This window comes from Pogoniulus pusillus, chromosome 15 (assembly GCF_015220805.1).
Source record: "Pogoniulus pusillus isolate bPogPus1 chromosome 15, bPogPus1.pri, whole genome shotgun sequence".
NCBI lineage: Eukaryota > Metazoa > Chordata > Aves > Piciformes > Lybiidae > Pogoniulus > Pogoniulus pusillus.
This window is the reverse complement of record NC_087278.1, coordinates 28,153,184-28,169,906: the sequence shown is the minus strand read 5'-3', so window position 1 is coordinate 28,169,906 and position 16,723 is coordinate 28,153,184. Positions and strand designations below refer to the sequence as shown.

General features: G+C 42.0%; 1 protein-coding gene across 1 annotated transcript in view; it reads left to right on the top strand.

Annotated features, from left to right (window-relative positions):
- The first annotated feature begins 10,330 nt into the window (after positions 1-10,330).
- Positions 10,331-16,723, top strand: part of LOC135182140 (solute carrier organic anion transporter family member 1C1-like) — a 47,121-nt gene continuing 40,728 nt past the window's right edge. The window contains 2 exon segments of the mRNA XM_064156005.1: positions 10,331-10,570; positions 14,976-15,083. Coding sequence (XP_064012075.1) covers positions 15,059-15,083 — 25 coding nt within the window. The 5' untranslated portion in view covers positions 10,331-10,570; positions 14,976-15,058.

Below are 16,723 nucleotides of genomic sequence, written 5' to 3'. Positions count from 1 at the left end.
CAAATTGATTGGAGTAAAAAATGTGATGCTATGTTGTTTCCTTGTAACCCCCTATTTTCACATTTTTTGCTCTTTGTAATAGAACCAAACATGTTCAGTACATGCATTCTTTCCCCTTATAGCTCAGAGTAAGAAAGTGAAATGCTTTAATAGGTTCCATCATTCTGTATCTTTCTAGGATCCTCTCACTTTGGCAAAAGGAAATTGTTACCAGGTTGTTTCCTTATAACCCCACATTTCCCAGAATGCAAGGCCCTTCAGGACCAGTTACAGTAGTATGTTTCTTCCACTCTTTACCAGTTAAACTGATCTCAGCCTGCAACTTAGTTAACTCTTGAGATCCACCAGTGATTCAAAAAATAGATATGGACTCTGTCCCCTTGCAATTGGATGGCAACAAAGTACACTGAGCACCTGTGTCAACTAAAGCCCTGTATTTCCGGACTTTTGAACTACCAGGTCACCTAATGAATATATTCCAATAGATTCAGTTTTCTCCACTATCCCTTTCCTCCTTCTGGCTGGAGGCAGGGCACCCCTCATGCCGAACATGGCATGTAGGGTGTACACAGTGATTGGTGTTGTTGTGAGAGAAATTGCAATTGTTGGGATAATTGCAGTTGCTCTCGGGAGCTGAAGAAGTGACAGCTACTTTTCTGGCATTGCTGCCTCTGTTTCTGCCACCCTGCAGTTCCCTGACTCTCTTTGAAAGAGCTGAAGTAGGTTGACCATCCCACTTGTTCATGTTCTCACCATATTGGTCATGCAGAATTGTCCACAGTGACCCACGTGATTGCTGATGTCTAGGTAGAATTTGCCTCCTCCTGGGCTGGAATTGCCTTGCAGGAGGTGGGCGTCTGTTCCTGATGGCAGAAACACGCACCCATTCAGATGATGCAGGGATGGTATCCTTTACCAGATTGGAAATTGAGGTTTTAAGATCCTCCTTCAGTTCTCTCATGCTATCTTTAATGACATCCATAATGCTATCTTTAATGCCACCTTTTATCTCTGTACCTAGAGTTTTTATGGCACAGATTATGGCAAAATGTGACAAGCTGTCCTCTATCTGCTTGCACTGGTCAGTGAACTCACCAACAGTGAAAGACCTTCCATTATCACTCCTTGATAGAAACTTGCTGGCCAAGATGTTAGCATAGGATGAAGGAGCAAGCTTAATTAGCTTTGTCATGAAACATTTTCCAAGAGGAATGTCATCAGGCTCATGTGTGCCATGATCTCCATAAAGCACTTCCTTCACAGCAAACTCCTTCAGAAGCTTAATTCCCTGCTCAATGGTGTTCCACTTCTTGGCAGCCCATGGTAAATCATCTCAGGAAGGATATCTCACAGCCACAGCCAAAAGAAGGCATGTCCACAAGCTAACCTTACCAAGAGGACTTGCTAGGTACTCTCCTTGGTGAGTGGTCCTAGCTGCTTGGCAGACTTGTGTCCTACCTGCAGGGCATTTGCACCTATGGTACGGCATCTCACCAGCCAGATTAGGATTGGCTCACCTGATTCCCTTGAGTATTCCTTTCTATCTTCCCTGCCCTCTCTGAGAGGATCACTGGAATCTAGATGTCATCCTCCTCCTCTTCCTCTTGTTGATCTGGATATCCCTGGCCTAGAAACAGAACTTTCCTAAGAGCATTCTTAAACTCATTGGAACCATCCTCTTTCTTGGCAGCCAACCTCACAGTGCTCCTCTCATCAGAGTACTGGGATCTAAGCATGTTCGCCAAGTTCCTAAGACTATATTTCTCCTCTTGTGCATCAGAGGTCCCATCCCCTAAGTCCTCTTTTGAATCATTCTTTGTCAAATGTTTTGTCTTAACTTTCACCTTGGCAGGCACCAAGACAACTTGCAGTGAGACAGACTTTGATGAGTCCGCTAGCGGTTTTGAACTACTGGGGGTCTGGCCTGAAGCTTGTGAGTTCAAATCTGCCTTAGGACTAGGGTTCTTTTCTGATTCCTGGGGAGTCGAACTGGCTGAATTAGTGTTATTAGTTGAAGGAACATCTTGAGTTTGCGTAGTTCCCTGTGTTCCTGGGCATCCTTCCATGTTATCATTTTTGGTAAGAACATTGGCAGCTTTCCCAGAATCTAGGGAAGGAGGTGTAGTGTTGGCCCCACCTTGCTCTTCCCCCGAGTTATAACTGTTTGCAGTTAGACTGGTACTTTGTTTATCTTTTGTCTGGGACACTGGCACCTTCTTTTTACTTCTTAAAGGCATCACACTCGAGTTTCTCTTACATAATGCCAAAATGAATATGAAAATCAGAATTACAAGACCCAAGTTCACACATGACAGAAATACCATAGTCTGACATGAATAAAATTCTGAACAAGGGTCAGCCTGAGTCTTACACAGAATTAGTCTCATTAGGGCTGTAGATAAAGAAGAAGTAACAGTTCCATTTCTTGTAATGTTGCTGGTGAATGCCCCTGTAATGTTACTGGTAAAACACTCAGTGATGTTAAACCCTATATAGCCAAGGATGAAATCCCTCTAACTCTAAAAATTGGATGTAAGTTTAGCTTTGATCTTCTTCAAAATTAGATTAAATAAAAAGTAACCAATTTGGGCTTTGATCCAATTACAAACAAGAAAACAGACAATAGGCCACACAATAGCCCCCACCAAGTAAAACAGCTTCATTAGTTTCATTCTGATTCCCAGAGATAATTAACAATCACTCAAAATCAATTTGCCCCACACTGGAGTGCCAAAATAAAAGATGTTATGGTTTGGGTGTTACCCACCCCCCACATACACACTTTGGAAATCACCCAGACTAGAGTCAGTCGGCTCTGGAAATTGAATGAGGCTGATTATTTACAGCTTAACACAATATACAGGCAGATATTTGCAGTATATACAGTTATATACGGAAATATACAAGGTAAAACGTAACACAGAAACACAGCAGCCCTCCCAGAAACCTGAGTCCCCAGGAGGGGCTCTCAACCACCCCTTCATCTTCCCCCTGCCCCTCTCAACCTTACCCCAGTCCTAAGGAAGAATGGAGGTTCAGTCAGGGGGTTAGGAAGCAAAGTGGATTAGTCAAAGAAACAGAGGGTGCGGTGCAGATGAGATTTGGGAAAGCCAGAGACGACTCGATATGAGTTAAGCTTCCAAGTGATCCAGTTCTTTGTTGAGAGCATCAGACTTCAAGTTACAAAGCACATACTTTTCAGTTAGGGTGAGAAAAGTGAGCGCACGCAGCATGCAACGTGGTACTGTTAACTAGCATTTGGTGCATCTAAATATTGGAATATGCATAATCCTCCCTACTTGCAGCCACCGCTATAGCGGTTAGTGCATCTAAGTATTGGAATTTGCATATTCCTCCTATTCTCCTCCTAATCTGGACACAGTCCCACAGAAGCTGTTTATCAGAAGGCTCAAGGACAAATTCCTTTGAGCTTCTTCACACACAGCGCTGTGGTTTACTGCAGTTCCAATACTCAGACCTCACATCAAGGGCTTGATTGTACAAGCTTCTAGGGGCTCGTGCCCCCCATTTTTCAGCCAGTTCCCAACAGTGTGGTTAGGAGAGAGAGATGGAACTCAGAGCTCTCCAGCAGCAGAAGTGCCTTTACCTATGTTTTGATTTTTGTTTTTATACATCTCAGCAAGCCAATGAGTGATTGTCCTGGAGTCCTGTACCCCTAAATTCCTCTCCTGCCATGACTTTGGGGGAGAGGGAAAGCCGCCTGGTTCCCCCCCCCCCCACCTGCCCTGCAGCTGTGAAGGGGGTGAGTAAAGGGGTCCTGCCCACATGAGGAGTGCCCCGTGCAGTGCCTGCACTGGGATCGGGCCAGGATTGGCTGTGCGCTTTTGCACCTAAGGTGTGGTAACTCTGCCCTTTGTCTAGCGAGGGTATAAATATTGGGGTCTTCCCTCCTTTGGGGGTCCCCGCCTTGGAGTCCATCCCTGTCTGGACATTTCGTGCCTGCCTGAGACTTCTCTCCCCCCCTCGCTCGCCTAAGCTGAATACAGAAAGCTTCAAAGAATGGCTACAGCCATTGACAACCTTTGTAAGCCTAACGACTCTTAATGGTCCACCTACAGCCGCTGAAAAGGGAGCGACAGAGGCAGACCTCACGAGGAAGCCTGATCATGAGTTACTTTGGCTCAACTTTATTAGGAAGAAAACCGCTATTAATTAATAGCTAAAGCCTTTTCCAACTTCTGACTTCCACAATAGTCAGATTATTGATGGTATCCCTGTAGATAATTCTCATGCAACTCAATCTGATGATTAAACTAAATTAACCTTTGTATATATAGTTTTGGGGGTCGGTTTTTGGGAAAATAAAATAACTATTTTTGTAAAAAATTCCCAACTCGGCCACACATTAATTCCTGCCTCCACAAGAGTGAGGTAGACATTAGCCTTGTTTTCCTCCCACAGCCTATAATCTAGTTCTTCTCACCAAAACATCTTAGCTAGGCTCAAACTAGCACAGCTGCCGAGAAAATACCTCTGGTTACCTGTGGGAAGCTTTCTCCTGCAACGAGGTATGGAATGTAAACATCAGGCCCTGTGATGGGAAGTGTCCTTGGAGTCTTACTGATTCCCAGGGGCCTAGGCTGAGAACCATGAGCAACCCACGCACAGCTGTCAGGGGGTGGAATCTGCCGGCCCCTGGGGCAGGCACAGCCCAGGGGGGCTGACCCTGGACAGCCCCCCTGGGTGGGAGCCTCAAGGTGTTTACTGTAAGCTAACCTATCTCTGTCTTACACTTAACTTGGAGCCAATCTGTACCTTCCACTTGTACCAACCTCAAGCTAAGTTAGTTGGGTACACCCCTTTTGGGGGCTATAAAAGTCACTGCATCGCTCTAATAAAACGCACTGCTGCACAGTAGCCACAGAGTCTACTCTCAGTGCCCCGATCTCTCTTCGTACCAGTCTCCGTCCTCCGACAGTTACCCACTGAACTCTGGCCAGGAACAGGCTAGGCTGGAATAGCCTTCACCATTCTATTGCTTTCTAGGAGCCTCACATATTGGCAAAAGAAATTTTCTCCTGGGTAATTTCCTTTCAAACCTCTTATGTTCACTGCTCTTGCTATTTGGGCCAGAACAAGCTGCTGAGAAAATGTACCCGGTTGCCCATGGAACTCTGGCCAGAAACAGGCTAGGCTGGAATAGTCTGCACCATTCTATTCCTTTCTAGGATCCTCACACATAGGCAAAAAAAAATTTTCTCCTAGGTCATTTCCTTTCAATCCCCCCACATTTGCACTCTTCTTGCTACTCAGGAGAGAAACAAACCTCTTAAGAAAATGCACCTATTCCCCTTATAACTCCATCCAGGAACGTGCTAGTCTGCAAAAGAATGTACCATTCTACTCCTTTCTAGGAGCCTCACACATGGGAAAAAGAAATTTCCTCCTGGGTCATTTCCTTTCAAACTCCCGATTTACATTTTTCTTGCTATTCAGACAAGAACCAAACCTGTTTAGAAGATGCAGTCTCATAACTCTAGCCAGGAATGTGCTAGACTTTTATACTATGCACCATTATACTCCTTTCTAGGAGCCTTGCACATTGAAAAAATGAAACCTGTTTAGAAATTGCACCCCTTCCTCTTATAACTAACTTATAGGGATAAGCCTATCTTGAACAGGCTCCCATACTGAACCTTGGGGAATGCCAGCCAGATTTAACTCTATTCACCACCACTCTTTGGGCCTAGCCATCCAGGCAGTTTTTTTATCCACTGTAGCATGCAGATATCCAAGCATTTTGCCAGTTGTTTCTGAAGGAGAATGCTGTAGGAGACAGTAGCAAAGGCTTTGCTGAGGACCAGATAGACAGTGTCTATGTCCCTTCCCTCATCCACTAGGCAAGTCACCATATTGTAGGAGATCAGATCAGCCAGGCAGGAACTGTCTTCCCTAAACCCATGCTGACTGGGTTTGACCACCTGATTGTCTTTTACGTGCCATGTGATGGCACTCAGAATGACCTACTCCATAATTTTGCCTGGCAGCGAGGTCAGGCTGACAGGTCTGTGTTTCCCTGGATCACCCTTCCAGCCCTTCCTATAGATGGATGCCACATTAGCCATCCTCCAGTCAACTGGGACGTCCCCAGATAGCCAGCACTGTTGAATTATTGTCTTTGAATTGCAACTAATATTCATACAGAGAATTTTGGAAGTGGTTCAAGTGAGGATCCTTCCCCACTGCCCTCCACAAACACTGCCAGTGAGGTATATCCTTTAAGCCATATAAGCTCCATAGTTTTCCCCACTCCTCATGCAGCTTTTCTAGTGAATACAGTGAAAGCACACAACATTCAAGAAGAACAAGATGTTCCTGCACCAAGAGAATGATGATCCATGATTCGAGAGCTTATAGAAAAACCTTCAGAATTTCTTTCAGCTTGCTTCTGTGGTTACTTCTGACACAGGGGAATTTTTTGTTGTATAAATATGGGCACAGGGCCATGCAGGAGTGCAGTTTACTTCCTCCTTCCCTTCACATGATGTCTCCTTTCCATTTGTAAAACACATGGTGGAAAATGTATGGATATGATACCAGGCAGGGCTTCAAAACCATCACTGCCGTGCTGAGCTTCTTGCTTTCCATCCTGTTTCAGAAGTGTCTGGAAGGAGGTATTCAAATCTGAACACCTACAGGCTTAACACAGGGTTGCCTGCATCTCTCAACTCTGTCAACTTGCTCTCAGGGGACTTAATGCTTAATGGATTTATTTAGAAAAGCTTAGAAAGGTTTTTCAATAACAATGCTGAAATGTCTTATTATGTAAAATTAGCAAAACAGCTTTATTGGTTCTGCTTTGAAGCTTTTACTCTGTTGACAATCATTTTACTCTGAGGGGCAGTTAACAGAAACCCAGGAGTTGTTTTCCTGCTGAATTGAAGGCACCTGAATCTAGGCTGAAGCTAAATAAAACGTTTCAGTGAGCTTGGTGCTTGGTTTTTTTTAATCCCTGATAGTGAGCTGTGGGCACTGTTACAATTCAAGGTCTCACTTGCTTTTCTGAAATCCATTGCTGACTGACTTCCCCTGAAAATTTCTCTGAACTGAAAGTGTGTTTCTGTTCCCATAAAGAAAATAAATACTTTTTGAAAACAAACAGTCCCAAGGTCAAGTTGCAGAATTTACTAAGTTTTTTTATTATTATTATTATCTATTTTTAAATTTACTCAGTATTCAGTCAGATCTGATAAGATTTCAGCACTTAAGGAAGCTGAATTTTTCAGATGAGCAGCTATTGTTGCACCTGCCGTGGGGCACAAATACAGCTAAACCCTGTAAGAGCTACTGACATTTACTTTAAGGGTTTACATTCCTGAAGTCATCGAATTAAGCTTACAGCTAGCATCGGAGTGATTTGCTGAAATGTCTTTTTAGACTAGTTACAAATGCCAGGGAATTTGAGAAAGCTTTGAAGTTTTGGAGAGGAAACCCTGTAGTACAGAGAGATGTTGTTCAAGCATAAGCTATTAATAGCAGGTGATTAGGCAGTGCAAAGGAAGTCTCAGAACTCCCTGAGAAGTCTGGCTTTCATTCAAGGTCCCAAAGACCTTATGTTTTCTGTGCAAAGACAATACAAATGCTCAAGCATTTTTTTACCCCATTGAAAGAGAAGGGAGTTTTGTGGATATTTATGTATGTTAGGGAACATATCATAAATATCCAGTTGTTGGTTTTATTTCCCAGTTTTTGCTTTCTGTGTCCTCACATTTGTTCAAAATGCTTGCTTCTGTAGTATGTATCTGATAGGAGAGGAAAAAAAAACGCAAAATATTCTTCCAGCTCAAAATGATATTGCATTGATGCCACATTAGATGGCAGTGCCTGGATTAGCCACAATATACCAGACTGTATGATGGTAACCCATGATCCATTACAGAATAAAGTGCTCAGATTACAGAATGAGATGCATATAATTTTCTGACCATGATAATTCGGTGGTGTTTTCCATAGAAGTCCTTCATATGCCTCTCCATTCTCACTAAATTAAGGAAATATGGCCAAAATATCCTTCACAGTATAGGTTCTTAATGCTGTTCTGGAAGATACATTGGGAAATAATAAAACATTACTGGTGAGAAGCAAAAGAGAGACTTTTACAGTGGCTTTATTATTTTATAAAAGGTATTCCTGATCACATGAATTTCTGCAGAAGCTGAGTCCACCCTAGCTCAGAGCACATAGACTATACCTCTAAAGTGCTGTTTATGCACTGGATTTCACACTTGTTTTTTCTTTTTGTATAGAATGTGACAAGAAGGAGTTTAATCACTTACTATAATAACTCTTAAATGTACGTATCAAGTGTGTCCCAGTTTAATTGTGCGACTGGATGTAATCACTTCCTAAAAGTAATCATGTGCTCAGGTTCTTGGGTGATGAAGTATTGTAATAGGCAGATAGATGCTAGCTGAAGTAACCCACTTGAGCAGCTGATGAAGTTAGCAACAGATGAGTCCTAGTAATTTGAGTGGCTCCACACATATGCTGCTGCTAGCATAGATGTGAAAGACAGCTGTTCTGTCCACAATCTGCACCATCCTAGAATAGCCAGGATGATGATCTAAGGCTAACTTGGAGCCAGATGTGCTGATGTAGAGATGAGTCTACATCCCTGCTAAAAGCTCAGGAATATCCAGATGCAAATGGTCTGTTCTGTCAGAGAATGGCTTGGAGCATTTACCTCTGTAGAATCATAGAATTGAAGGTGTGAACTTAAGTTCAGGTACAGTGCAGTGAAATTGCCTCAATACCTTGTACTAGCCTGGGTCATCAGCCACAATTTTAGAGAGTGTTTAACTCAATAGACCAATTCAATTATGTATAATTTCACAACCAATTTTCTTGTGCTGCATTAGTAACTCCTAACTGCTGATAATGTCTGAACAGGCACCATCTTTGTGAAATGTGCTCAGAATTCCTAGATATTGTTCTGATTTTATTAAATTATTTACTTATTTCTGTAATTCTTTTAAAGCCAATGTCAGTAAAAAGGAAAAAGTCACACTTCTTTCCTTCCTCTTCCACCCTATTTTTGTTTAAATTCTCTACAGCCAATTCTTTATTTCTTTTTAACACCTTTTAAAAATTAATTTTTAGATACATTAAACCACACTTGAAATCGTTAGCACTTGGTATCTATGCTCTGGCAATAAGAGTACTTGGTAAGTCCAGCTGTACTCTTGGGTCTATTTTAATATACTTCTCACTAATTGTTTATCCTAGAATTAAACTCTGATTGTTGGAAAGAATGCCATCTAACTGACAAGTTAATATTGCACTATTTAAATTTTTTTTTAAAAAAAATGCATAAATAAATAAATTAACAAAACCAAACAAAAAAAATAGGGAAAAGCTTGGAAGAAGGAGGAAGTTTTATATTTGATAAATAACACGTACACTGCAAATATGCACAGCTAATATCCATAGAGGTGATCCTCTGGACTATGAATCTGAACATCAAAATTAGTTCTTATCTCTGCTTACTTGATGACAAGCATAGTAGAATAACTGTGGCTCAAAATCTGCCACCAAGTTTTGGGCATATTTTCCTTAATTTCTAGGAAAATTAATCTTAGTACAGGTGTGCCTGAAGGTAGAGTTCAGTGAAGCCTTATGCCAGAGTCTTTGATGAGTTTTCTCTAAAATCAGGTGTGCCATGAGACACCAGTGAACAAAAATTTAAAATCCTTTAATTCTTCATAAAAATGGCAGTAATGGGCAAGAAGCAAGTCACTTGTTTAAACAGAGCAGATTTGGATGAGATGTATGAGGCAGATTAAACAACATCAAAACAAGCTGATGGCTATTTTCTCACAACTTTTCAGGCCAGAATTTCCTTCCAGGATTAATTTCTTTACCAGAATCTTCCCAGGTTGCAGTGTCCCCATTAGCACCAGAATAAAAGCTTTGCCTTTTGTCAGCCACAAGCACTGCAGTACCTTTGCCCTACCGCAGTAGGAAGTCAGGATACTGCAGGACACTTGTAGGTCTACTGCAGGCTCCCAGCCCTGCTGTCTCTCTTCTCACCTGCCACTCCTCAACCTCCATACAGGACACCCCCACCCACAAGCTGAACAGGCTCTGTCACTCTCAAGAAAGGAGAAGTATCTCCTTTTCTTCCTCCCCCTGCTCCCCAGAGGAGTTCTGCAGGGTGAGAAAAACAAGCCATGGCCAGCACTCCCACTGACTTCCATGAGCTTTTTGATGTTCAGCTGCATTTCCTCCCCACCCCAATTCCCCACAGGGAGGAAAGGGTGGTCTGTGCTTAGACAAGGCAAAGCACGACTTCACAAACCAGTGAACAGTGTGGAAGCGTCATTGCTGTTCAAATGTATTATTTAATGTTTTGCATGAACATGTCTCTAAATGAGAACTGATCACCCTGGAAAGTAACCTTCTTTCTTCTATTTATTTGTTAAATACGCCCAGCAGGAATTCCAGTCCCAGTGTATTTTGGAGTGGCCATAGTTACCACCTGCCTGAAATGGAGAAACAAAAGATGTGGGGGAAGAGGAGCGTGCAGAATGTATGACTCCAGTGCACTCAGGTAACAACTCTTCTGTATTCATTCTTTAGCTTGTGTTCTTTAACTAACCTACACTTGGCACTGGTAGAAGAACTTCTGTCTGAATATGCAAATAAATTATTTGTTGCCAAAGGAAAGTGTCTGACCAGCAATACTAACAATAATGCTCAGGGTTTAGAATCCTCTTTTCATTTAGTCTCTTATTTTTTTTCCTTTTGTTTGTTTCTTTGTTTGGGGGGGTGGTTGTTTTGTTTAGTTTCAATTTGGTTGTTTGTTTTTTTTTTTTTTGAGGATGGGAGAGGATGGATATCTTATTTCAATACCAACCAGAAATGTTTATTTAGTTTCTCACTTGGAAAAAAAAAATCATTAAAATCCTGATTTCGTGCCAGTTATTTTAATGCAACTCTGATGTAAGAGTGTCTATCAATTACTAAGTAAGAAAATTGGCTGTTAAACTTCCTCATTGTCCCATGTTGGACCACAAAACAAAGGGAAGAATGCCACAAAGCAACCTTGGCTTACATAGAGGGTTAAGCACAGTGTTGTCTTTATCAATTTATGGCTAGAGGAATCATCTGAATTGCATTCATTAAAGGCTTTACCTGAAACAGGGGATGGAATAATAATTGTAAAAGGAAGACGAGAGAACAAGTTACCTTTTTTCCCAGCCCAGAAAAAAAACATGAGGGGAGAGTATATCTTGTTTGGAGAACTTGAAGGAAAGAACAAAAGCTCAGTTGAGACTCAATACAAATAAAGCATAATTACATCATTGTTTGTGTGTTGTTACTGTCATTATGACTGTAATGCAAAAATACCATCAAAGGGCCTTCGTATCAGTGCTACTCTCTGTAAGGCAATTGAAAAATAGTTAAATTGCCCTAGAAATATTAGCGTTATTCTCACTGAAGCACATTACGGTGCCTGAGACACTTTCTTTGCCACAGACAGCACAATTCCTGACTTGGGTGAGCTAGCAAATTCTCATCTCTGGTAACATCACCTTGTTTGAAAAACTTTCTTACTCAGCCTTACCACATGAAAATATGAATGTGTCCTTAATACTTTTGTGTCCTTTGAAATGGGCTCTGATCAATCATTTAGAGAAAGACAGGAAACTGCCTGAAAGAGTCCATCGCAGAGTCACAAAAATGATTAAGTCAAACATCTTCCTTATGAGGAGAGCCTGAGGGAGCTGGGGCTCTTTAGCTTGGAGAAAAGGAGACTGAGAGGTCACATCATTAATATTTATAAATATGTAAAGGGTGAGTGCCAGGAGGATGAAGCCAGGCACTTCTCAATGAGACCCAATGACAGGACGAGGGGGCAATGGGTGGAAGTTGAGGCATGGGAAGTTACATGTAAACACGAGGAGGAACTTTTTCCCTGTGAGGGTGACAGAACACTGGAACAGGCTGCCCAGCGTAGTTGTGGAGTCTCCCCCTCTGGGGATATTCAAGACCTGCTGGGATACATTCCTGTGTGATCTGGTCTAGGTGATCCTGTTCTGGCAGGGGGGTTGGACCGGATGAGCTTTTGAGGTCCCTTCTGGCCTCTGACATTCCATGATTCTGTGATTTCTCTCTCAGGTATGTGTATCTGAGACTGACTTTGATGTTGGCCACAGTGTCCATTTTCTTCAGTGTTGCTGTCCTTTGAGTTCTCAAGAAAAGATCTTCTTCACATGATGAGACCCCCTCAATCAATGGGGAGAGAGGCACCTGTGGGACAAAGAGCAGGAAATACAATTTTGTCATAGAATCAACCAGATTGGAAGAGGCCTCCAAGATCACCCAGTCCATTCTATCACTCAGCCCTATAACATCAACTAGACCATGGCACTAAGTTCCTCATCCAGTCTTTTCTTGAGCACCTCCATAGATGGTGACTCCATCTCCTCCCCAGGCAGCTCATTCCAATGCCAATCACTCTCTATGGGAAGAACTTCCTTCTAATATCCAGCCTATACCTCCTCTGGCACAATTTGAGACTGTGTCCCCTCATTCTGTTGCTGGTTGCCTGGGAGAAGAGACCAACCCCTACCTGGCTACAACCTCCTTTCAGATAGTTGCAGACAGTAATGAGGTCTGCCCTGAGCCTCCTCTTCTCCAGGCTGAACAACTCCAGCTCCCTCAGTCTCTCCTCACAGGGCCTGTGCTCCAGGTCCCCCACCAGCTTCGTCATGCTTGTCTAGACACATTCTAGTACCTAAACATCTTTTAATTCAGACAACTTACTGGCCAGAAAAGGAGGCCAGACTTTAGGAAATCTGAGATCTCACCATAACTTTACCCAGTGACTGGTGCTTTAGGCAAAAATCTATCATCAGTGAAGAGATACTTTAGTATCTGCCCTGAAAACATCCGTCTTCATGTGATTTTCACTGTAAACAGCAAAGACAATCATTTTAGCACATGAACAGCTCTGAAAAAGCTGCTCACCATATGTCCTACCAAGTTGGTGCCACACAAGTTAGAGGGTTTGTCATGGCTGGAGAGGTGCAGCTTACTTCAACACTAAGAAGCCTGTTTTATGGCTGCCCCTCAGTGTGACGGTTTGGGTGTTCCCCACCCCCCCCACTTTATATATCGCCCAGACTAGACTCAGTCAATTCTGGAAACATGAATGAAGCTATTTATTTACAGCTAGCACAATATACAAGCAAATATTTACAGTATATACAGTTATATATAGAAATATACAAGGTAAAAGGTAATACAGAAACACAGCAGCCCTCCCAGAAACCTGAGTCCCCAGGAGGGGCTCTCAACCACCCCTCACCTTCTCCCTTCCCCTCTCAAACTTGCCCCAGTCCTAAGGAAGAATGGAGGTTCAGCCAAGAGGTTAAGAAGCAAAGTGGGTTAGGCCACATGGAAGGTGAGGTTAGGGAGTAAGATGTTGCTCAGCCAGCAGCCCAAGTGAGAGTGAGAGAAAAGATGGTGAGAGTGTTATCTAATGTTTTCACTTCTCCTTCCCAAACTCCTCAGCGAGACTCTGAGGGAAGTAGACATCACCATTGTTTTCCTTTCACAGCCTATGAGGTAGTTCTTCTCTCTAGCTAGCTTCAAATTAGCACACTCAGTTGCATCCCTCCTCATCAAGCTGCTGTCACTGTAGCCCTGCAGCTTCCTTCTGTATGTTAGAGATAGTGTGGAGTCTGCTGCACAGCTCTGTCCACAAGGAGGATCTGAAGCACAAAACCTGACTTGGCCATCTGAAAGTTCTAGGGATCTTTTGCACATAGTTCACCCTGCAAGCAGTGCAGCACAGGGTAGGAGGACAGTGGTTTGCTGAGAGAGCATCTTATGAATTCAACCCATAACACAGGAAATGAAATGATTCTTTTTCAAGTAGCTCTATGATAGCAAAACAATAACAGCAATAGAAGTTATTGCAGTTAGAGACCAAAGGAAACTTGAATAAAAATAGAGCTTCCTTACCTTTACATCAGTTTCTTGCTACTTACTAGCACTCAGTATACTATAATGATTCCACGCATTTTGTGCAATATATTAATACCATTATACATGTTAAATATGATTTATTTTTGAAAAGGCTATGACAAGCAAGCTTGAGAACAATTAAAATTAATTCAAATACCAGGTGATTTGAGGCTTTTCCTTTGAATTTAGAATCATAGAATCGACCAGGTTGGAAGACACCTCTGAGATCATTTGTCATAATGTAGTATTGTCAAAATAATCTCATATCACATCAGCTGCACTCTGTTAGTGACTGCATGCTTACAGGTCAGGGGCAGATGTGAAGCCTCTCCTGCAGGATTCATGAGAAAGAACAGATGTGTGAGACTGAGCTTTAGCAGTGATAAATGTTTCAGTGTACCATAGAGAACTACCTAATCCGTTCAATAGGGAATATCAAGAATGATGTTTCTTAGCATCAAATATCTGCAGAAGGTAAAGACTGAAATTTGTCGCTTGAGAAAATGCATCTGTGTGATGATTCGGGTGTTACCCACACACACACACACTTTGGAAATCACCCAGACTAGACTTAGCTGGCTCTGGAAATTGAATGAAGCTTATTATTTACAGCTAGCACAATATACAAGCACATATTTACAGTATGTACAGTTACATACAGAAATATACAAGGTAAAAAGTAATACAGAAACACAACAGCCCTCCCAGAAACCTGAGTCCCCAGGAGGGGCTTCCAATCACCCTTTCACCTTCCCCCTATCCCTCTCAAACTTACCCCAGTTCCAAGGAAGAATGGAGGTTTGGCCAGGGGGTTAGGAAGCAAAGTGGATTAATCAGATAGACAGCAGAGAGGCTAGAGAGAAAAAGCAGTTCAGCCAGTTCCCCAGCAGAAGGGAGTTACCTATGGTTGAATTCTTGTTCTTGTATCTCTCAGCAAGCCTATGAATGAGGTAGACATCATTCTGTTTTCCTTTTCACAGGCTGTAATCTAGTTCTTCTCACCAAAACATTCTACCTACCATTCTACCATTCAAATTAGCACAAGCTGACAGAGGAAGGACTAATGCTACCCACTATTTGCCACACTGGTAAGTGTTTAGGAAGTGGCCCGGAATATGGGAAATGTGGTCCCTGCCTTAGTGTTTTTAACTTCCATCTGGAAGTGTCAGAGGCTACATGCAGTGGGGTACTGAATAGCTATGGTTGTTCACTTTGTCCTGTATTGAATAAAATAAATGAAATTAAAATAATTAGAAGGTCTGTGAATAGGAGACTAACTGAAGCATTCTGGCTAGGGTGAACTACAAAGACTCGTGTTCCGGTCTCAGGTCTCATTCATAGTGCATCATCTAAACAAATGCCAGAATCCACCAGCATCCAGGAGTAAGCCAGATGCTTGGAACCTTCCATAGCCTTCTAGGGAGGATACTGCTCGTAGCAATAAGCTGTCAGGTCCAGTGAAAGGAAGGGAAAACTTCAGTACAAAATGGAGTAAGGAAAAGGAGAGATACTTGCACTTCACTCCATGTTTGATGTTGTGCCTGGCAGCAAAATTGCCAGGAAAATTCACTGACTTACAAGACAAAGAAAGAAATTAAAAGAAATAAACATATCCTACTCTAATTCAGACAGAAGGAAAAACATCAACTTCTTGAGCTGTCCAATAAGCTGATGTATGTAAGCCTATACTTAGTTCGTATAGTCTTATGCTTAATTCTTTTAAAGCATGGTCTTTCCTCTTATTTTCCTAACTGTTGTGGAAATTAATAATCAGATATGAATTACAAATATGAATTTATGTATTAATGTTAATTTTTATTAATATTAAAAAATCAGATAAATTCCCTGAGATTCTTTGGATTTTTGGTTGACAGGAAGTAGTTGTACAAAAGGGTATATATAAACACAGAATTAAACAGTTTAGTCAATTAGAACTTGGAAAACAGGAATGTGAAATCAGGAAAAATTCTAACTATACTTATAGAGTCTTAGCATTAATTTCAGCATGTACTCATGTTGCTTTGGTCCCTGAGTAAGCTTCCTGTACAAAAATTCTTCCAAAACTCCCTGGGGTAAAAAGGGGAGGAGAGAAGAGCTGTGTTGCTGCTGCTGAGCTGCTAGTGCAAGCTGCAGACATGTGGCTGCTGTGATTCCCAGTTAAGGAGCCACAAATGAAGTGCTGCTCTGGGTGGAGCATCAGTGCAGAAAGATTCAATTTCCTAAATCACCTCCCACTAAATACATAATTTTGAAAATTAAACTGGCCAATAGGCACTAGCATCATTGTTCTGGCCAACGAATTTGTTCTGGCTTTGTGCATAGTGTGACTACACAGGCATGTTGAGGGGCAGCACAACACACCTGAGATGTGGTGCTAACTCCCAAGCCCTTGAGGCTTTGCTGGGGCCAAACCATCCACTGTTTGCTCATCTACTCAACTCCTGGACTCGCAACAGGAGGACGAGAGCAAGGGTTAAACCTGTCTGGCCGGATTTATGCCCTACTAGGACACTAACACATGAAAGGAAGAGTAATATTATAAAATAATTTTATTTAGCAGGTCTCATTTTTATTATGTTTTTTTGACATACTTTTCCTTTCAGCCTTTATCAATGATGATATCATCAGTTAATAAGCAGATATACAGCATTCACACTCTGAAATATCTTCAGACCTACTACTTGATTTTGATACTTCAAGAAGTGAGGATGAGGGAGCATTGGAAAAG